The 22,683-nt window shown below is 44.1% G+C and overlaps 4 protein-coding genes across 10 annotated transcripts in view; all 4 read right to left on the reverse strand.

Moving 5' to 3' along the window:
* The window catches only part of PXK (PX domain containing serine/threonine kinase like), a 32,139-nt gene extending 25,736 nt beyond the window's left edge, over nt 1–6,403 (reverse strand). For all 7 annotated transcript variants that reach the window (XM_054280951.1, XM_054280950.1, XM_054280954.1 and 4 more), the window contains exon 1: nt 6,212–6,403. In XM_054280951.1, coding sequence (XP_054136926.1) covers nt 6,212–6,313 — 102 coding nt within the window. In that variant the 5' untranslated portion in view covers nt 6,314–6,403. The remainder of the gene's footprint in view (nt 1–6,211) is intronic.
* A 2,575-nt stretch (nt 6,404–8,978) lies between these two features.
* Nucleotides 8,979–9,526, reverse strand: HTD2 (hydroxyacyl-thioester dehydratase type 2). Its single transcript, XM_054281051.1, has one exon. The coding sequence runs from the start codon at nt 9,524–9,526 to the stop codon at nt 8,999–9,001; it is 528 nt and encodes a 175-aa protein (XP_054137026.1). The 3' UTR covers nt 8,979–8,998.
* Nucleotides 9,518–11,917, reverse strand: RPP14 (ribonuclease P/MRP subunit p14). The gene is made up of 5 exons (XM_054281052.1): nt 11,845–11,917; nt 11,640–11,724; nt 10,897–10,973; nt 10,231–10,309; nt 9,518–9,605 (listed from the first exon to the last, which is right to left on the reverse strand). The coding sequence occupies exons 1-5, from the start codon at nt 11,913–11,915 to the stop codon at nt 9,549–9,551; spliced, it is 369 nt and encodes a 122-aa protein (XP_054137027.1). The 5' UTR covers nt 11,916–11,917; the 3' UTR covers nt 9,518–9,548.
* A 3,413-nt stretch (nt 11,918–15,330) lies between these two features.
* PRKAR2A (protein kinase cAMP-dependent type II regulatory subunit alpha) overlaps nt 15,331–22,683 on the reverse strand; it is a 58,031-nt gene continuing 50,678 nt past the window's right edge. The window contains exons 8-11 of the mRNA XM_054281071.1: nt 21,304–21,378; nt 18,819–18,884; nt 17,937–18,075; nt 15,331–17,434 (exon numbers count right to left, since the gene is read on the reverse strand). Coding sequence (XP_054137046.1) covers nt 17,301–17,434; nt 17,937–18,075; nt 18,819–18,884; nt 21,304–21,378 — 414 coding nt within the window. The 3' untranslated portion in view covers nt 15,331–17,300. The remainder of the gene's footprint in view (nt 17,435–17,936; nt 18,076–18,818; nt 18,885–21,303; nt 21,379–22,683) is intronic.

The following is a 22,683-nucleotide window of genomic DNA, read 5'->3' on the forward strand; positions in this document are numbered from 1 at the left end:
CTGCTGGTTGGGAAAGAAAGGTTTCAGCTTGCAGCAGAGAGATGACCTGCGGCTCTGTTTGCCCATGGGCAGCAAGGTCACTGTCAGCAGGAGCCTCCAACAGGACAGGCCACAAAACCACTCCTAAAACACAAACCACACCTCCACAGAACCATTCCTAAAACACAAACCACACCTCCACAAAACCACTCCTAAAACACAAACCACACCTCCACAAAACCCCTCCTAAAACACCTTCCCTGCCCCCCCCACAGGTAAGGTTTGTACAGGTGAGGTTTGTAGATCCACTGCTCTTCCTGTCAGTATTGCCAAACCACTTCATGACACAACCTTGAAATTCCTGCAGCAGCTCAAAATACTTCTTAAAAGATGCCAAGCAAAGCAGTTTTACCTATGGGATCATTTCCTGGCTGCTCCAATTAGTCAAAAAAAGCTGAAATGGGTGCTGGGAAGAGGAGGTCAGGAGCAGGGAAAGATGTGTGACCCCTGTTGCACACTGTCATTTCCTAAAGTCTTCTTCCTAGTACTACAGAGCTCTGGATAGAGTTTCTGAAAAGGAATATTTTCCAAATAACCACATGGATCAGTGACAACCACACTACATTTCTCCAATCCTTTGCTGATAACAGTTTCACACTCACTGCGTGGGATTAATGTTATCCTGAACTTACCCATTTTCAGGCAGAGCCAAGATTTAGGTGGCTTGGTTTTTTGGGTTTTTTTCTCCCCAAAATTCATCAAGATTAGTCCCTAGTGTTCCAGCACTTATTAAAACACTATCAACAGCAACTCGGAGCTACTCAGCAAAATTTTGTTAACATTCCTGAGTGAAAATTGCAGAGCAAAGCACTCCAAATGTTTAACAATTGCTCTTTATCACCATTCCTGGTTTTTGAAACAGGAAGCAAACAGGAAAGAAGACTTTTGCAGAGACAAAATAGGAATAAAAAAGTGGTGAGTTAAGAGATTCTTATAATAAAATGTAGAGTCTCAACAATATTGGGAAATACATTCTGTTTCCCCAAGCAAATAGTCTAAATTTCCAGCTCAGGATAGTCAGTCTCTTTTTCCACAGATTTCTGCTTTACATCTGTTTAATCCAACAGGCCTGAAAAGCCAACCATTATAAAGATCCAGGTCACCTTCAGGTCACATCAACTAAAAGTTTGAAAGGGCTTTATTTTATAAGCATTAAAAAGAGGAAAGCCTAATTAAGCATGAATACAATCCCTGCTTAAGTAGGCTGGATTGGAACAATTTCTAGTAAGAAACTCTTTTAAATGTTTATTTAGAAAATCTCCCATGTGAAAAGCAGCAACAACATCAGGAGAGCTGCTCAGCCTCAGAGGCCTCTCTGTTACAGGGCCCAGCATTTATTTGCTATTGCTCAAGTGCCATTGAGCCCATCTGAGGTAGGAGCAGCAGCAGTGGTTGGTGTTTCTCCACTTTTAAACAATTCAGGTGTGTGTGTGTCTGCTGCACCATTCACACTCTGTATCCCTCTGTAGTAATGAGTCAGCCATTCAAGTGAAAGCTATGAACTAGGACAACTGCAGGGAAAAAATAGGACACACATCTACATGGAATGAAACTTAGTGAACATGAAAAGCTTTGGAGAGAGATGAGAAATCACAGATTTTCAGTGCTCTGCATCACTGTGACCTTCACCAGAAAGGCAAATTACTCACTGTTTTTCAGGAAATACTCAGTAGCCAACAAAAATATTCTAATTAGGGTTTACTAAAGTACAACATGGAAACTAGTATTTTGACTACAATGTTGACAGGACCTACAAATGCAATACTAATTTAGTAAGATCACCAGTGGAAACCGTAAGTTTGGAATATTTAAAATTAAGTGTGATGAAAGAGTCATCTTTTGTGAGCTCAGGCTGGAGAAGAGGTGGGAGGTAATCGAGTTTACTGACTAACTCCAGGGGAGGAACTGCATTTCTGAAACCTCAAACAAGTGAGCTAAGACAGTTCCCAGTGTAATGCCATGTCTATAAGTAATTTCATGTTTGTTTTTGTCCAAAGTGAATAAAGCCTTGAAAAGACTGAATTCCTTGTAAAGCAGATGTGCAAAATCTTTTACAAGCTTTTAAACTAAACCCTACAGTCCTAGAAATATGTGGCTCCATTTTTCCATTTGGAACAATAAAGGAAAAATATAAATGCTTTTTCAATGTTTTTCTAATCTAACAGCCATGAGTGCCAACATTCATCATTGCTTAAAGAAAACTAAAAACCCTGAAAGATTGTTAGGAGAGGGATTTATTTCAGCTGTTCATTTCCAAATGCCTTTAAGACAACAATGTATTGAATCAAAGCTGGCTGTTTCACTACTTCAATTTCAAAATATAAAACACATGAAAAAGGAAAATTACTTCAGAAGAATTGAGAAATGTTCAGAAGAACATGTACAACTCACCAGTAGTGTTAGTGCTGAACAGACTTGAAGGTAAAGTTCTTAATAAGGAAAATGTCAGATTTTCATGGAAGAAAATAGCATCCTATTTTAAGGCTTAGAAAGAAACCACTATTAAATGGTGAACACACAGATGAAATATTGCAATATGAGGCAAGTTTAACAGCCAAAATTTATTAAAGCTTTAGTGCTGAAATTGCCTCTGTTGTCAGAACACAACATTTGGCATCAAGATGAGACACTTGCAAATGGCTTAGTATACTGGATGTAATCCTGCTCCTATTGAAGTCCAGGAATGCAACAAAACTTCATTTTCTGCAGAAGGGAAGGGTTGGTACCCAGACCTACAACGGGACTGACTCACGGCTGTGGAAAGGTGCCCAGCACACCCCTGGGGTCACACAGTTACTCTCCCTGAGGCATCGCTGGTGGCTGAAGCATAAAAAGGAGACAAAATGAAACTGACTGGGCTTGCTCTTGTAATTTCAAATCCATTAGGTGAGATGCCACTGGAATGCACCTGCAATACGTTTTTTTTTTGCTTTCAAAATGAAAAGGGCTCCATAAACCCCATGCTATAGAGTTAATTGTATTTAAGTGCACGTTCCAACAAAACTCAGACTGTTTGTAACACACTTAACCAGGGAAACAACTTCTACAAACATAGAAAGGGATCATTTTCCTCCTCCAATTATGATTGGAAATAAATACACAGAAAGAAAACCTCAGTGAAGAATTTCTTTGTTGCAATGCAAAACCATGGAGATTATGTTCCAGCTCAGATGTTCTAAGTCCAGTAAGAACTCCTGAGCTCTCCGACTCGAACGAAGCTTGCTGAGCCTGTGAGCCTATCAGATAATGGGGAAGTTGGCTCCCTAACAATCTAAAAACCCATTTATGGGGGGGATTGACACACTCTTACTAAGCAAAAAGTGCAAATCCTCAAAAGTTCATTTTCAATAGTAGCTCTTAACCCCTTCTGAGGTTTCTTGAGAATTCAGGTAAGAACATAATGGTCTCAGGTTTTGTTTTCAGTTTTGTTTCTTTTAGTTTCACCTTCAGCCTCAGGAAACAGAAACTCAGCCTCTGCCAAGTACAGCCCTTGACTCAATGCTATGAAGTTTACACTTACCCAGTCTGTTGTACTAAATTTAAATTAACAGAAACTGCTTAGAACAATACACAAGCAAACTATTCATTAGACACAAGCTTTGGTCTTCTGTGTGATATTTCACCATGTCTACAGAGCTTTTCCTGAAATTCTTCACCTTTTCCTTAGCTGTTTTTTCAGAAGACTGGCTATTTTCAGCACCAACAGAAGGTTTACATAATTAGTAGTTCAGTTGCCATGTTAAAGTTGCACCTAAACTCAGCCTAAGCCATCTTCATATGAGTGCTTTTAGAAGCTATGATCTACAGGAAAAAAAATACAAACCCAAGTTTAAAACAACTCTTTCAACACTAAACAACATTTTAAAATCTTAATATATAATGCTGACAAAAGAATAAAAAAAAATTCATGGCTGCCTTTGCTTTAGAACAGGCCTAGTTCTCCAAACATTAGTTTGGGATAAAGGATTTTATAGATCTACATCTTCTGAAGATACCACTTTAGGTGGAATGAAGAACAAAACTGAAAAGCATTCATTTAATGACAATCTATTTTCTTCTAGTTATAATTTAACAAGGTAAAATACAGTTTTCAGGCCTCACACAAACACTTCAACCCTTATTTCTTAGAAGGGCTTCATTTACACACTTCTGGAGAGACAAGGATTTATTTCTGCAGCTTATTTTGAACCAGGAAAGTTCAAATCAGGGACAGCATCACCCACCAATAAACAAGCTATTCACGCACCAGGGACATAAGATGAAGTATCTGAAATGACAGAATAGTCCACTTACATCAAATAAGAAACCAAGTCTCTGCTAATGGCTTCCTGTATTTTGTTATCCCACACTGGCTCTGTATAAACCATCTGCGCTACACACACTTCAAGCCATCTTTCAGCTATCAACAGGGCTTCTGCAGTACAACAAACAATTACTAATAGATGTATCTTAGAGACAGATTTTAACTCAAAAGGCACGGTGCTCCAGCATTCTGTTATTAAGAAAAGATCAGAAGAAAACAGCAGAGAATTTTCCTGCACAACTGTTAGTAACAGAATAGAGAGATGAAAGACAGGGCTATCACACTCCCTCACACAAGATGACACAAGGAGAGTCTGGATTGCAAAAATTCTTCCAAGTGATCATTCTAAAAGAATCTTGTGACTTTTCCAACCAGAACCATGCAAACCAAAGGAAAGAACACAAAACACTGTTGTCATTTGCACTAAGGAAAAAGCATAATAAGGAAACAAGCTACTAACGAAACATAATCTGGTCTGCTGGGGAGTATTAGGAGTTACACAACTTCTCACAGGACTTGGCACACCCATCCTTCAGCTATTGAATCAGGTAAAAAGCATCACACTTGCCAGGAAATAAACCTCTTTAGTCTTACTTATAAGAAGAGGAGTTGCACCAATTGAGACCCACAGCCTGTTGGATTCACAAGACCTCCTAGACAATTTCTCATAGAACTTCTGTTCAGAGAAAGACTGGAACGTCAATAAATGTGAGTTCCTCAGACAAAAAATAAACCACTTCTTGGTGTGAATTATTTATATGAAGAGTATGTAATAAGACAGTCTGTAAATTAGTGTATACCCCATGGTGAACCCGCAGTTATTGTTGTTCAGGTTAAGGGTATGCAACAGATGCAGGGAACCAGGAAGCAATCCACAATGCAGGCATCAGAGCTGGGTAAGGGACATAAGGAAACCCTCTCTCCATTCAAAGCAAGCTTCCCACTGGAGTACCTGCTGCTGAGCTACCTCTGGCCTCCTCTCCAGCATCCCTGCTCTCAGCTCATTACAGCCAGTTCTCTGATTCATGTTACTGCTTGGTCATACTATAATGAAGCCCGGTTTTCAAAGTGGAAAATAACTGCAAACAGGACATTGTAGAATTTGGATTATTGCTGCATGCTGAAAGACAGTTCTTATGGAAGCACTGTGCATGTGTCCTAGGCATCCCTAAAGAATTAATCCGTGACACCCAAGTCACGGCAGGGTTTGTTCTGCTGAGTGCCACCGCTCCCCGAGCTGAGAACCGGGGCTGGGGCTGCGGGGTCCCTGCGGTTCGCAGCCGCCGCTCGGCCCCACGGCAGGACCCGGAGGCGAATGCAGCCCGTTCACGTGTAACTCCATCACCGCCACCGGAACGCGGCGGGCAGAGCCCATCCCTGCTCCGCGGGCTGCACACCCCGAGAGCAGCAGGAATCACAGGAACGCACAGGCCCGCTCGGAGCGGCCGCGGGGCAGCCGAACCCCGCAGCGGCCGCCCCCGCAGAGCCCCCCGCTCCCTGCCGGGGGTGCTGCCGGCTGTCCCCGGGAGCCCCGTGGGCAGAGAGGGGCCGAAGGAGCCGAACGAGCAGCGGCACCGCCGCTCCCCACCGCGGGGCTCCGGGGCGCTGGGACCCGCGCCGCCTCCCGCCCCGCTCCCGCTCGCCCCCAGCGCACCCCGCAGTGCCCCGCCGCAGCCACCGCCTCCCGCCACCCCCGGCCCCGCAGCCGCGGGCTCGGCTCCGGCCCCCGCCCAGCCCCGCTCCCGCCGTGCCCCGGCCGGCACCGCGCACCCCGAGCACCCCCCGGTGCCCCCGGTACCGGCTCCCTCCATTCCCTCCCCCGCCCCGGCCGCTCCCGCCTGCCCCCGCGGCCCGGCCTGCCCCGCTCACCGTGTGCGAGTGCAGGCTCTGGCTCGCCTCGATCTGCGCTGTCAGCGGCACCGTGTCGTCCAGCAGCACCTTGCCGGCCGGCGGCTTCTCCATGAAGGCCATAGCGGAGCTGGGAGCGGAGAACCGGCGCCGCCAACTCGCTTCCCGGGGCAGCTCCCGGCGCGGCCGCCGCTGTCAACACGGCAGCGCCGCCGCCGCCGCGGGGCCTTAGCGCCGCCGCTGCCACCGCCCGCCGCAAGGGGGCGCCGCGGGCGCCGCTCCGCGCGGGTCCCGCCCCGGGAGCGCGGGACAGGGAGAGACGGGGACAGGGAGAGACGGGGGACAGGGAGAGACGGGGGACACGGAGAGACGGGGACAGGGAGAGACGGGGACACGGAGAGACGGGGACAGGGAGAGACGGGGGACACGGAGAGACGGGGACAGGGAGAGATGGGGACACGGAGAGACGGGGACAGGGAGAGACGGGGGACACGGAGAGACGGGGACAGGGAGAGACGGGGACAGGGAGAGACGGGGACAGGGAGAGATGGGGACACGGAGAGACGGGGGACAGGGAGAGACGGGGACAGGGAGAGACGGGGGACACGGAGAGATGGGGACAGGGAGAGACGGGGGACAGGGAGAGATTGAGGACATGGGCGAGAGGAGGGACACGGAGAGACGGGGACAGGGAGGGATAGGGGACACGGAGAGACGGGGACAGGGAGGGATAGGGGACACGGAGAGACGGGAGACACGGGCGGGGATGGGGAACAGGACGGGATGGGGACACGAGGAGGTTCGTCCCCACGGGGTTGGAAAGGGGCTGGAGGGGAGGCCATGAGTGCAGGCTGGTCACCCCGCCACCCAAGCCTCCCGTGCCTGGTGCCCCCGGTAGCACCGACAGCAGCAACAGCAGCTGCAGCCCCGGGGGAATCAGCCCCGAGACACTGCTGGTCCTCCCAAAGAGACCAGGAAAATTATAAGGGCACTTGCTGCTCTTTACCTCTCAGGGGGTTTTGTGTTAATAAAATAATCAGAATATACTGTATATTTTACTCGATTCCTAGAATATAGGCTTTGGAGTTGATCTTTTTTGTGGTTTTGGTTTCTGGTTTGGTTGTTTTTCAGAATACAGATTTAAAGTTGTTAACAATTGAATTCCTCAATGTGACTTTTGATTGCAGCAGCATGAGAAACTTTCTATTTGAATACTGCTTAGTGCTTGAGAACCTACAAGTTGGGCACCTGTCTGCATTTCCTCTTTTTACACCATACACAGGAATTACTCTCACTTAAGATGTTGTAAGAGTGCAGAGCTGGGGTTTGTCATACACCTGGAGCAGGTGTCATGAACAGCTTCATCTCTCTGTCTTGCAGCTCCATGATGAGGGGAAAATGGGCTGTGTTGCTGTGGTTCAGCAGCCAGGCTGGAACAGCAACCCCAACTCCCCAAACTACTGCTCCTGCAGTGACCCAGGAGGTCAGGCACAGATCTGATTCATTTTGTTAACAGGCATTAACAAGACAACTTCCACTTGGAGAGGCAGGGGAAGGAGGGGCCTGCTTGGATGAAGTGCTTTGTCCAGCAAAAGCCAGTGACAGGCAGTGACCTCAGGCAGAAGGAAAGGAAACTTGAAGTGAAACAGCTCCTAGAGAGAAGAGATAAGGAAACCTCTTCCTAATTACTGCTTCCAGGTTGCACACAGGCCAAACTCCAAGCTTTGGAAAGAGAAGGCATGGAGTCAAACACCTGACACATCACCCCTCCCTCTGCTCCAGTAACTAACAGCTGGGGTTAGAGTGCAGCACACTCTGGCAGGGCAGCTGTTTTATCAATAGCTTTCACCACAGGCTGAGGAGAAACTCTCTTTTCTTAGCAGACAACTCCTGAGGTTATTTGCAGCCAAGGAAAGTTTCAAATGCATTTCTGCTGCAGAGAAGACAGGGGGATAACAGACACTTTGCCAGGAAGTTATGTGAGCCACCAACTGGAGGCCTGAGTCCTGATGGCCTCAATCCTTCCTAAAAGAAGTTCCTTAGTGTATAACAATCTTATGCCAGTACTAAAATAATTTAACCCAGATGATTTACTAATGAATTTGCCAGAAGTCTACTCTACCAAGGTACTTTCAGTGGACAAAGGGAAATCCATGTTCACACATTTAAGCAAAGAGAGAGAAGCCATACAGTTAGTACTCAAATCATCTATCTGCCCTTGTTTGCCTTGCCCTCAGGAGCACAAATACAGTCAGTACAAGTTGTGACAATATATTTTTTTAAAGCCTTCTTCACTCTCTTTCTGGGAGGCAAGTTTCAGAAGAAGCACAAGCTGGAGCTGCCATGCAGATTACAACACATCTTGCAGTACATGAGTGTCAGCACCTCCACTTCTGTTTCTTTTGAACACAGCACTGTCCCCTCCTCGGTGCTTGTTGGCAGTACAGCTGCTTTGTACAGAGGGAACAAGTTTCAACTGAACTTTGCTGGTGTGGACTGCAATTTTACCAGAAAGAACAGCCTCAGTGTGAGCCCCACCAGTCCAAACTTCCCACTGTGGCAGCACAAAGGCTTGTCTGAATGTGCCACTTTGTCACAGCAAGTGCCTGGTTCACCTTGGCAGAGAAACCCATCATGGTGAAAAAAGGAAAAGCTCTAATTTCAATGCAGTTGTAGTTAAGTTTGTGCACTTTCAGACATTTTGAAAGGCTTTTGTTGCAAATTTACTGGTTTTGTGATTTCACATAAAAAGAGACTCAAAACTAAGTGTACATTGGTTGTGGCTGAAGTTGCACATGATGAACAGCTCTAACTCTCTGGCACCATGACTTTCACCATCCCTTCCATAACAGTTTTCCCACCTTCCCTGACCTGACACGATACAGAAATGTGTGCAACAGAACCCTTCAGTCGTTTCACTTCTGCTGCAGCTGTGACTTCTTCACCAACATACAAAGGAGCTGGAAAACGAATCTCCTGGGAGAGAAATATACATCCTTGACCAGGCATTTTGGTGCCCAGAACTGCAGAAATAAGTCCATTGATCAGAACTCCATGGACAACGGTTCTCCCAAACCTAGACTTCTTTGCAAATTCTTCATTTAAATGCAAAGGATTTGTGTCACCTGTTAAATAAGAAAAAGTAACTACATCATTCTGTGTAAAAGCCTTGCTAAGTTCAGCTTTGTCTCCAACTTTTACGTGTAAGTTCTGAAATGCAGGATGTCCAAGCAGTGTGTTGATAAACATTGGCTTTGTCAAGGCTCTTTGTTGGAAAATCCCTCCAGAAATTCCATGCCTGAAGGGCCACAACATTTCCAGGAACTTCTCCTGCATGCAGCTGAACCATCAATTGCCTTCAGTCCAAGACTAATTCTCTACTGTTGCCAGATAACGCAAGCAGAAACGGAGATGTCTGGTTTGGGGAAAGAAAAAACAAACAAAACTGAACAACTAAAGCCTTAAAAAAATCCACCATCAAATGCTCTCAGAGTCGAAAATACTTCAATTTTCCTTTCACATGACAGATTAAAAACTTAGAGTTATGCCTGAGCAGACTTTTGTCTACCCATTGCTTCAGAAACAAAGAATTCTCAGAACTCATTTTATTAAGCAGCATCCTCTGGAAAAAAATAAGCTCTGGAAATGCATGTTAAACAAGGTCAGTTGACAATAACCATTAGAAAGGTGGAAAGTGGAGTAGGGAAAATAAAACCTGGATCAAGATGTCGGTCATGAACAGCACTTGCCAGAAATTATTTTCTTGCAGATGTATTAATGACATCAGGACTTGTCACTGGAGTGAAATCATGAAGTTATGAGACAGCCACTACTGTCACATTGTACAAGACTCATTTTAAGATGAGAACTGCTCAACCAGGGGCCCACAGACCTGCACTGAAAGGCACATCATTCCCAAAGCAAGGCAGTTTGGCATCTAGGCCATCTTTCTATGAAAAGGCAGCAGGCTGAGGCAGCCTGCCAAGCTTGGAGCCAGAGCTGACAGCTGGGGGAAGGCACCCAGCCCCACAGGGCTTTACCTGCAGCACCCGGAAGGCACACCTCCTGTTCTGGTAGAAGCCCAGCAAGGTGAGAGCACTCCACAGCTTGACAAGGCCACTAGATAAAAAGAAAACAAAATATATTAATGAAATTTGAGGTTTTCTGTTTTCCTGCAGCATAGACATCTCAAATAGAAAGTATGTTATGCAAAGTGTAACAAACACTTAACAGTTCAACAGCAGGTAATTTCAGTAAAGTAGCAAAACTGCATCTTGAAGGATTACTGCAGTGGCTGCAGTCTCTTGTCTTTGACACAGACTTATGTACTGCAACCTAAAGTTCACTTTACCAGAACTGTTCTTGTTCTCAGTGGGCATTTAAGTTCATTCTTCACCCAAATCACTTGCAGTTGTCATCACCATTTAGAGTAACCGTTCTCATCTTTACTATAGAAAGAGATTTAAAGTCACTACCTCAGCAATGCTTACTTCCTGCCTTAAAACCATTAAAATCATTCTGGTTTAAAGCAGGAATAATGTACTGATGCACAAAGTTACCAAGACTCAGTAATTATTTTCTGTATGCTGTATGCAAATATCTGCAGGTTAGGCTTAATTCTTCACCGGTCATTCTTAGTTTAAGAGTTCTATTTTATTACAAAAAATATTTTCATGGCATGGAAGCACTGACTGACTGCACCTTACCTGCTAATGACTCTTAATATGGCAGACAGAGTTTTTTCCTCATAGGTTAAGACATCAACAGGCAAAGCTGCTCCAACCTATGAAAACAAATGTTACTTAGTAAGTATCACCCTATGTTCTTATCGTGGTTTATAAGCAACTGATTTCACCCTCAGCATGTTACATCATTAAAGGTGTTATAGTTACACTCAAATTTCACACAAGTGTTTCAGTCACATTACTGGATATTAAACAGCACCCTTCCTCTCAGAGGTCTTTAGAAACCCCTTTTATTTCCACATTACAGCCAAGAGGTGATGTGACCTGCCTAAAGTCAGCCAGCAATAGAGTAAACAGAGCAAAACCAATGCTGTGGACTTTCCCATCCAAAAGCTGTTCCATTCCCACAGTTCTCTTTTTAAAGCCTCTCTCCAGCAAAAGCATCAATACCACAAATTCTAAAAACAATTCTCAAAGAGTGGTTTGAGCTGGAAGGGACCTTACAGAGTTCCCCCAGCTCCAGCCCGGCTGCCGGGTCAGAGGCACCTTCCACTGGAGCAGGCTGCCAGGGATGGCTGCGGGCACCGAACCGAACCGCACAGCTCCACCGGCAACGAGTCGGGAGGGCTGGCTGCTAACCGGGTACCGGCGGGTCAAACCCGGCCCATCCACCCCTGGGCTGTTCCAGGACACAGCACCCCGCTCCCGCAAGGCTCTCCCGGCCCGGGCCGGAGCCGCAGTCCCGGTACCGGTGCCGGTCCCACCTCTCCGTGCAGCTCCCTCAGCGCCGTCACCACGAGCTGCTTGAACTGCGCGGCGTTCGGCCGGGCCCCGCCGTCGGGTAGCTCCCTGCGGGAAGGAGAGCACAGGGGTCAGGAGGGGCCAGGAGGGCTCTGAGGGGGGCTCGGGGATCCCGGCTCGGGGGGCGGTCCCGGTTCGGAGGGTCCCGGTATCATGGGTGCCGCTCACAGGCGCACGCGCAGATAGTGATGCTCGGCCACGCTCCGCAGCACGCGCCGCTCGAACGCGGCCTCCGCCATTCCCGGCCCCGCCGGGCCGCGCGCGCCGCCCGCCCGCCCCTTCTACGGCGGCCGCGCGGGGTCACTGTCGCCATGGAAACCTCGCGGCGCCTCCGGTGTCGCCGTGGCCCGGCCCAGGCCCGCAGCCGTGTCCGCGGCACCAAAAGCAGCCCTGCGGACGGAGGAGAGCCAGAGCGGTGTCTGAAGCTGAGACGAATCTCTGGGAAGCGGCGGGAACAGACCAAGAGCGGCATGCAAACCTTTAGCTTCGCGAAGGCAAACACGGAGCGCCGCAGCACAAACACACCCCTGCAGGCGGGCACGGAAACGCGGCTGCGCTGGGCCCCCGAGCTAAGGGGCTGTTCCCGAGACAACTTCTGGGAAAGTTTACAGACACTGAGGAGACTCTGCTGCCCCAGACTCAGATTTGCAGGGACACACAGCTGAAAGGAATTGGAAAGCGCACAGAACGATCCTGGCAGCCTGTCTGCACTCACCAGTCAACAGCTAATTGAGATGATAAAATAACACAATTTTAGTAACTTGTACCTGTTCTAAAGATTGCCATTAAATGTATCCTTACCACAGAAACAGCAGAAAGGATGGAAGTACCTTTGCTCTGCTGAAATAATTAAACATTATCCTCAAAAAAACCTCACAGAATCGTCCTTCTTTTACCAGAAGGTTTATCCAGGAATTAGCATCCACCCCAGCAGGGTAACACTGCAGAGCAGCCCAATGTACATCCAGCAGCCTTGAGTCAAGGCCCAGCTCACAGAACACCTTTTGCCTGCACCGTCACATGGCTCAGTCTGTGCAAAAGTCCTCATTATTCCAGCAGAGCTTTCTCAAGCTTAACACCACAATCCACCTGAGCTTCGCTCCTGGACTGACTTAAAAATGGTACATAAGCTGTACCAAACGTACCAAACTCTGCCAAACATTCAGAAACAAAACTTCAGCAAAAGCAAATATAATTTCACACGTACCAAAGTAATTTTTGGATTGTTAGTTAAGTTAAAGAAAAGGCAGTGTGCCACGTAAAGTTCAGTAGCTGTACGTGTAGGCTAACAAGATACCTTCAGGAATACTGTGTTTCTCCTGGGAACTGAGCACCAGTTAGTGTAGTGCTCAATAAATCAGTTCCACAATAATTTGGCAGACTTACCAGAGCAGCCAGTTTAATGGGACCAACACTACCTACAGTAGTTTGTATTACTTTTAAGATATTAGTAAAATTTCATCACCAAGCAGCAAAACTTGGAGGTCAGGTGCTGTATAAAATGTACTTTTGTTACTGCAGTGGGGCAGGTGCTGCAAGAGGAACTCACTCAGGCACTCCCAGCGCATCCAGGGAGCTGCTGGAAGGCTGGGGCTGTGTCAGCTGCAGCGAGTCAATAACGAGCACACACAGGACTGTACAGGAAGGCTGGACACAACAGGTCAGTTTTTTATTAACCAAAAGTGAAGCTGAACCCCAGAGTGGTTTACTTGTTAAAACCATATGTTTATATGGCAGATATTTTTCTTTCATGTTCAACACTACAGTGCAAGAATCAAACTTCGCAGCTGTTCATCCTTTGAGAATCAAGTAGTAAAATGAATTAAAATAAGGGTCCCTCAATGAATCAATTAAAAAAAACTCATTTAACTCAAAAGAACAGACCAATTTTAAGAACTGTCTTATTAAATTCTCCCAAGTGAAAGACCTTTAAAAGCACTTGGAGCCTTGAGGTAGCAACTTTATGCAGAATTTAATTCCCCTCCTGCCCCACAGAGGAAAATTAGTAGCGCATCATTAGCTCCAGCCAGCTAAGCTGTGTTGAGTGTCTCCTGTGAGGTGACTTTCTCTTGCCTCTTGAAAGAGCAGTGTAGTGCTGCAGAGCACCAGGAGGAAATCCACAGGGAAGGCCTCTTGAATTAAAATTTATGGTTTGAAAGAAGTTGAAATGATCAGCAACGACTGTAACAACAAAAATTATCTGAAGTGAAAAAACCCAACGTGTATTTTGGCAAGACTAGTTTACAAATACAAGTCAAGAACAAGAGTCTGCTTTCAGCAAAAGAAAGGAAGAATGGAAGTGACATTCAAAGGAGTTTCAGGGTTTTTTTGCCCTCTGTGCAAAATTGCACTTTGTTTTCAAAGTTTTATTTTAAGTTCTGCACTTTTGTTTCTAAGAAGGGAGCACTTCCACACTTTTTTGTTCTTTTACATTGTTAAACCTGTGCTGTGACATTAGACAGAAATACCAAGTGCCAGGATATTTAACCACTGAAAGCTCCTCTCACTGACTTCACAACAATCACAAGCAGGGAATCACAAACAGGAGATGTCTTCCTCTAAGCCTCAAAATCGTGATCCTCTGTGCCCACTTTGCTGCTGAGTTGTTTCATTAAAAACTAATCTCTCTTCACTGCCAATTTCAGAGACTCAGTGGCAGATTTACTGAACACTGAGTGGTAACAAAACACCTGGGCTTACAACACTGCAACAACTGCAATGAACAGAGTGCAAAGGAACGAGCTGAGATACAGGGGTGGGGCAGATGGTCACTAACAGGTGCTGTACTTGCTCCCTGGACTCAGTATCAGCACTTGCACATCGCTCACTGCTGGTGCTCTAACCAGATTCCTGGCAATATTGAGTATCTTACTAAAGAAGCTTTCTTTCCACTACCTTCATGCTCCAAACCCGTGCAAACAGGTTGGTTAAACCAGACCAAACTAATCAGGCACATTGCACATTATAGCTCTTAAATGGATGAGCCTTCTTAGCAGCTCATTTTCTTTCAGCTCAAAGCCAGCTGCCTCTCTACAGCACAGAATGATGCTGCACAGAGCCTGGGTGCAGGATGGCACTGCCCAGTTTGCCATTGCTCCAGGGAGCCCAGAGAAAGGTAAAACTTCAAAAGCTTGTTCTTGTTCACATGGGATCCCAATACTTTGATTTTATATTCTTGTCTTTTCCTTTGACTTTCAGAAGCCATCAAATTCTGCCTTCGAGGCAGAAACATCTCAAGAATCTGAGATCAGCCTTGCCTGGGTTTTGGTTAAGCTTTGGAGCAACTGCCAGTGTTTGCCTGTGCTGAGGTTACAGCCCTGTCCTGCACAGAAACAAAGGCATTACAGAACCCATCTGTAAGGCAGCCCCACCTGCCAGGCTCCTCTGGATAAAGGAGAGGACATTCTGCCTGGGAGCAGCAAAGGCCAGCTGGTGATTAATCACAGCAAGTTTCTCTTTAGCTCACATGACAGTTTAGGCAACACAGAAATTCAGGCTGGTTTAGAGACCAGTTCCTGTTTGGTTCACAGCACAGTCATGAGCTGGCTCCAGAAACTCTCTTTGTCATGGAGCCCAAAGTATCTTAAAGTTATATCTGCTATCACTGCAAGGAGCTGATGAGTTGTTTGGGGTTTTTCTCCTTCTTTTTTTTTGTTGGTTTGGTTTGGGTTTTGTTCGATTTTTTAAATTCTGTGATGAAAATAATTATTTTTGTCTTTGGTGTTAAACCTTGGAAGCATGAGTGAAGAGTACCTGCTGCTTCTTTGGCTGTAACTTATGACAAAAAACAGCCCAGGAAAGCAAGTGAAATTCACTGTTCTAAAATACATGCAGTTAGAACAGCCACTAGACATCACGACCAGAACTTTAATAATATGGAAACACCAAATTCAGTGGTGTCCATTACAAATCATTTGCATTATATAAAAATATGACTGCAATTACAGTAACTGGACAACAGTCATTCAAATTTATCAACTTTCCATCTTACTCATATTGCAGGAAATGGGAGGAGCTCATCCACTGTAGGGAAAAAACTGTCCAGAAATCATCTCAGAGTTGCTGCTAAGCATCTCATGCCTTAGAGAAATGTCCACTGTGATAACTAAAAGCAGGAATTCAAGATTAGCATCCTTCCATTCTTGCTTACATGGCCATGAATAAAAAGAGCAAGTTCTGTTACACTAGTATTCACTATTAAAAATTTATAACCCCATAAAACACCAATATGCTTTGCATGAGCTGTGGAAGAATGCAAACTCAAAGGGTCACTAGATTTATTACCTCCAAATTCAATGTCTTAATATATATAGTCTGTTTGAACACCATAAAAACATCCTTCTCATGGTCTGATTCTTATTTAGATAATACCCTGATAAAATCTCAGCCATATGCCAATTAAGGTCCTTAAAGCTATAGAAACAGAATCTACCTAATAAATGCTGCAAATTTAACAGGTATTTTAGATAAACATCATTAGCTTAGTTATCACCTAAACCAAAAAGACTCCTCAAACACACCAACTGCGTAGTTAGCAAAGACATTTGCTTTACAAAGTCAAATGTTGCCAACTTTTGAAAAGTTTAGCAAATCAACGTGGTATTTGGAAGCATTCAAGTGTCTAATGAAGTTAAAATACTGTGAAATGTTAGGACTAGGGGAAGCTCCTGTAAACAAGTACAGAAGTAGTCTTCATTTAAATTACAAAACATTCACCTCCTTAAAAAGCTTTAAAACTGACCCAGTCAACAACTGCACCCTGGGAAATGTAGCAGTATAAAGGATCTCTGTAAGCAAGAGAAGGTCATATATTGTTATCTCACCACCATAAAATGTACTCAGTGTCAGGAACAAGGAGCAAATTTGGGGAGATGACAATTATGACACTTTCAGGCCATCTGATCTGAACCACTGCACTTTGTTGGACAGCACAGAGTAAACCAATTTTCTTTGCTGCTCAGAAAACACTTAAAATAAGTTTTCTGCATCTGGTTGCTAAGCAGACTCTCCCATGTCCCCAGCTCAATTTACTTGGTTTAAAGAGTTCTCTGTATTTATTACCTGCTGCTTTCAGCAGGTGGACCAAAACTTCAGTGCCATCTTATTCATTGGCTCCATTGATACTTTAACTTCAAACCCAGATGCTACAATCAAAAGCAAATTTGACATTGTGTAAGGAAAGCATCAGATGAAGGTAATCAGCCCATAAAAGGCTTGTATTCCACAGGCTGCCTCTGCAGAACAGGCAACCTCCCACTAGAGAATGTGAAGGGACAATTTACCCCAACAGTGAGACCCAGAAGGAAGGAGGCTCCTATGTCTTGCACACTTTGGGTTTCGTATCAGGCACTTGAACTGTTGGACAGACGCCATTCTGAACCAAGTAAGTGAACATAGGGTTAGAATCATCTTTAATCTAGGTCTAATAATGAAGTATCAGCAGCAAAGTGGAGGCAGGGAGGAGTGAGCAATCCATCTGTGCTGAGACTTGTTTATGGTTTCTAAAATGCCCAAGAAAACAGCAGCAGTAACTGTTCCGTAGTGTCCGTTGTCCTTGTGAGTTGTGTTGCTGATAGGAGGCTTTTCTGTGTCTTGAACTAAGAAGGCATTGAGGTACCCTGTGCCTAATTCCCTGGATCCATCAGGTCCATGCTAGAGCCAAACATTGCCACCAGTTGCTCCTCATAATGTGTAATATTCCTCTTCATAATGTCCATGCAGGGTCCAAGCAACCTCTCAAACGCTTGCACATCCATGACTGTAATGGAACAGAGGTGAAAACAAGACTGTCAAAAAGGACACCAAATACCAATCTGCTTTTTGAACTCAGAACACACACCTTCAGTTCAACACACTTAGGGCTGACGCTTGAAAAGAAGCCACAGAAACAGAAATTATGTTTCTGATTTCTCTCTGTACTGTTATTTGGTGAAACAAGACTAATGAAATACAAACCTGATCCCAAGGATAAACACAGAAGGCAAATACACCCACAGTGGTATTAAAAGATGACCTGAAGACTGTGTGACAAACCAGTACAGGCCACACACAGAGAAAACAGAAAATCAGCCATGAGGAAGCAGCAGTGCTTCTCCAGCTTCCACCTGGAGCTCCCCTCCAGCCCATGCTCCCAGCCTCTGGAACCTGACTGCCAGTTACCAAAAGGTTTCTGGGTTTTGGATGGCTGCTCACTCAAGCATGGTCCATGAGACAAGCAAAGAACAGAAAAGGATGACTAGAAACACAGACCACCTGCTTACCTAAACATTTGACCTCCCCAACAGCATAGGCAGAGGCTGCTCTGGGTTTGTTGGTAACAAGTGCAAGCTCTCCAAAGTACTGCCCTCTGTGACACCGGGCAATCTCCACCTCTTGATTGGCTTCTTTACTCGTCATGGTCTGTCAAACAGTGCAGTTGCATTATTTGCACACAGCTCTGTCCTTGTACAAACCCACAGTTAATAATCCCAGACACTTTACACCTGTGAAAGCTCCTTAGTTTCAGGCCTTCAAACCAGCAACTCACAAGTCATGGTAGAACAACTCAACACCAGGTTCAGCTGGAAGTTGGGTAAGAAAAATGTGTGCCAGCCCACAAGTTTTGAGACAGGCAGGTATCTACTGCTACAGCTTTGGGAACTGCTGCTGTGCAGCCTAACACAGACTTTGCTTTATCATGCACCACATGCTGCTCCCCTGGCTGCTTCAGACTGCACAGAGACCCAGGCAAATGCCAACATCTGGTATGTCACTAAAGATAACAGACCCCACACTTTGTAATGTGCAATCTTCTACAATCATGGAAGAAAAGTTTTATCTCCAGCCTTAAAGCCAGGGAAAGTGTATCAGTGTGGAAAGGGATGGGATGGGTTGAGCTGCAGGCTCTCTCAGTCTCTCACACATCAGGTTAGTTTGCAGAGCAGCAGACAGAAACAAAAGACCTTGGCACTTCAGTAAAATGACTTCTGACTGCTTCAGAGCAGGTATGGGATTTTACAACCTACATCACACTAATAATGATGATCAACATCATAAAATAATATATTAAAATAACTCAGGGTGGGCTTTTTCACATCTCTTGTATTAATCAGTCAAATCAGGGATTGATCAATACAAAGCCTAATCACTCAATTTGAACTCACCTTGCTTTTTATCAAGATTTTTACTTCTCCAGATTCTACAATGTAAAAACAGTCTGCTTTGTCACCCTGTGAAGAAGAAAAGCTAAAATAAATTCTTTTTTACTTGACTGTGAAAGTATGTATAGATGGTATTCATGCATTCAATTTGAACTAGGCCTTCTGCAGAAATCTGCTAGAATTGACAAACACTCAGATTCTTAACATTAAAAGGTGACTGGTTGGGTAATGCAGCAGAGGAGCCCACAAGGAAGGAAGTATTAGTGCACATCATTCAGTAAGGGGGCAGGAGGAAAGGAAAACACAAAGGAGATTGATGATATATAGCAAAATCACTTAAATGAAAATCTTCTGATCCTGATTGAAATAGGCAACAGCTAGTGAAACTAAGCAGAACCTAGAATTTTCAGAAGCAAATTTTAATAAAACAGGGATTTTATTTAACAGTGACTATTTCTTTCAGTAGGAAGAAGGTGCCATTAAACTCTCTGTGGCCCTGCTTGAGCAGAGGGGTTGGACAGGATGACTTCCAGGGGTCCCTTCCAACCTCAACTATTCTGTCATTTTGTGAGATGTTCTAGAACATTTTTCACATCTCTCTCAACCTCATCATGTTTAAAATCTTCAAGTGATCCCAGTTTACATCTGCTCTGGAGAGCTCCACCAGCATTTTGTAATTTTAATTTAAACTGTGACAGGAAGGACATTTCCTCTCTATCTTTGCCCCTGTGGGCCTGGCATAGGGCTGGAAGTCAGAGGGGAGATCTGCAATGTGCCTTCGCTACAAACCAAAATCCAAGGGACTAAAGGCTTCAGGGAGACAAAGGCTGGAAAAGGAATGGATAAGGGAATGGGAGCAGCTCACCAGAAAATCCTGAAACAAAGTGAGGAGAGAGAGAAATCTGACATTAAGTCAAGTGGTCAAGGAGATAAATGTGAGGGGAAGGATGGAGAGAAATGGTTGTAACTTGAGTGTGAAATAAGGGTGGGAGAAGATAATGCAAGATTTAAACATGGATTTAAACAGAAGAAACTGGGCCTTTAGCTAAGCTTCCTGGGGATGGTCATAAGCCATCCAGTGCAAACTTTTCATTCACCACTGCCAGCCATCACAGCATGAAATAATGCTCTATGCAAACTTCTGAAAGAGTAACTGCTGAAAGAGTATTTTATTTTTAAAAAGAATGGAAACAAAGTGAGTGGGAGACACCCTCATAACACTACTAACAATTTTCAAGTGCTTTAAAGCTTACTGCCCTTAACTGAAGGGTCACATTCCAGAAAGGTAATTAAAATTTTAAATTACTCACAAGGGAAAAGAGGTTCCTGGTATTGATGCAACTGCTTTAATTTAAGAGTTATCATATCTTTTCCAAGCACAGAATTTCATCATCTCTAGCACTGTACTACCATCACCCAGACCTATCCAAACTATTAATCCTCCTTATAAGGATAATTACATCCTTGCCCTTAATTCAGTTATTAAAAAAGAATAAAACCAACTGTGTAATTGGATCACTGATGGTATGAATTCCCAGTTTTGATACTGATTTATAAGCTCTGATTTTGCTGAGAGTTCAGTTTTCTCAGGGTCTTAAGCAAAAGGAGTTTCAACTTTAAAAACTGAGGGTATTTTTGGAGTGAAGTAATTTGACAGTTATCACCAAACATGCTTCCTATATTCAGTTATGTGACATTCAAGACAATTAAGATCAATTATTCAAGACACTATCAAGGAATCATATTCTGTCTATACAACAAGAACAACATTGTAACCAAAACCATGCAGTTTCAGGTAAGCCTTTCTTGCATTAATTTCTACTTGAACTGGAACACTTTTACAACACAGTAACCTACAGCTAAATCTGATGCATAATTCTAGTGTCTGTAACAGTGCTCAAAAAGTTGTTTCTGTCACAGCCAAAAAAAAAAAATCAAACAGCTACAGCTTGAGTTCATCCAGCTTCATGTTCTACCACCCTGGCCTTGATCTACTGCAGCAGACAAAACATTCCTCAGTCACTGAAGGACTCAACTGAAACCAGACCACTGAAATAGCTCAGGAAAGCACAAGAAAAAACAATGGTTTCAATTAACTCTGACAGTTTCTTAGAGCTAGTGAGTCCCTGTTTAATCTGGTCACAGGGGCCTAGGAAAACTCTACATGGGGTATTTCATGGTAAACTGCATGGACATTTAATTTCAGCTCCTGAAGGCACACTCATCTTGAATCCTTGCAAAGACTACTTTAAAAAACATAGATGAGAGAAGAAATACCAAGAAGCTAAAGTAATAGAATAAATTTGCAGCAAAATACATACTGTCTATTCCCCAAACATTCAAGAAGTGGTCAAATAAATCAGAAATAAATATTAAAAGAATAAATGCCAAGTTGGTCCAAGTAATACAACTCTGCAAGTCAATTCCAAACAGAAAAAACAGAAGCACAGAAAGGAGAATGATAAAGAGAACTTGAGATTTCAAGTACCTGAGAAATGATACGTTCCCCATCTTGGTACACCTTCTCTCCTATAACATCCACTATCTTCATTCGCTCTGATGCCTGCAACAAAGAGGAAAATTAAAAACAATAATCAGTTATAGCTTATCTCTATGAACTCTTCTGAATCTCTATGACCCCTCCTGAAATGAACAGATATTCACTAGACACACAAACACACAATTTATAAATATAGCCCCAAAATGACATTATCATAGTACTGCAACACAGGTGTTAAAATGACCATAATCAACAGGAAAATAAAATTGTCCAGTGTCCCATCCCTGGGCTTGTCTGAGCACTCAAAAAATATCTGATTTGGCTGGTGTAGAGCAAAGGGGAAGGGGGAAAAAAAATCTTTATTTAAGATTCAGATGAAATTTGAAAAAAACACTCTGAAAAATGTTATAAACTTCCTAAGAACAAACTCTAATGAGAAATACCAGCAAAACATTTCAAAAATATTTTAACCACTATATACTTAAACACATGTGTGGGAAGAATTGTGTCCAAGAACTCATTCCTAGAGTGAAGAGGAAGGTGACATGACCAGGGATTTGCACTGGGAGCAAGGGCAGGAGCAGCACCTGCCATGCCAGGACACATGTCTGAGTCTTCACAAACAGGAAGGGAGAAAAAAGTTCTCTCCAGTGTTTCCCACCACCCATTTAGAACCCCACAAAACAATTTCACTGCTTCAGAGCAGCACAAAAAATCATACCAAGAAAGGAAGAAAAGTCTAACAGTTAAAATTCAGCAGATGATTCAGTTGCAATCAATCCATTCATTCCCCAAGTGCACCTTCATCTTGCCTATCTTTGAGAAATCAGATTCTGGTCCATGCATGATTCAACTGCAATGTGTCATGCAAAAAGCCATCTAGTGCTAATGAGTTATTTTGCTGTATCTTTAAATATTTGAGTCATTTCTGTGCTCAAAAAAAGTCACATTGATGGAACCAGTTTAAGGCAGGCACTGAGAGAAAAGGTGTTGTAATTTATCCCTTCCACAGCTACAATGTATGTCCAAAATAACACACAGTAGAGGCTGCTGTTCACACCTAATGATATTTACAATTTTGTAAACTTCTCCCAAGGGGATTAAGAGCTCAAATACTAAAGATTAATGCTGGAAAGCATTTTGTTATAAGGAAAGTTAAATTATGGTTTAAGGCAGAAACAGACTAATGTAAAAGCAGGTTGGTGAGTTCCAAAAGCCCTCTGACAACACAGGGTGAATCAATGGAAGTGATAATTTCCATATTGTTCCTAAATTCACGCACCACACACCCCAACAGGGCAGTGTGACTGCATTCTCAAGTCACAGTGCTTCCCTTTAGCAGTTTAACTCCTGAATATTAAGTTAAGC

The sequence above is a fragment of the Melozone crissalis genome, unplaced genomic scaffold (assembly GCF_028551555.1).
Source record: "Melozone crissalis strain CALT ecotype California unplaced genomic scaffold, PUWL_Pcris_2 ptg000029l_1, whole genome shotgun sequence".
Lineage (NCBI taxonomy): Eukaryota > Metazoa > Chordata > Aves > Passeriformes > Passerellidae > Melozone > Melozone crissalis.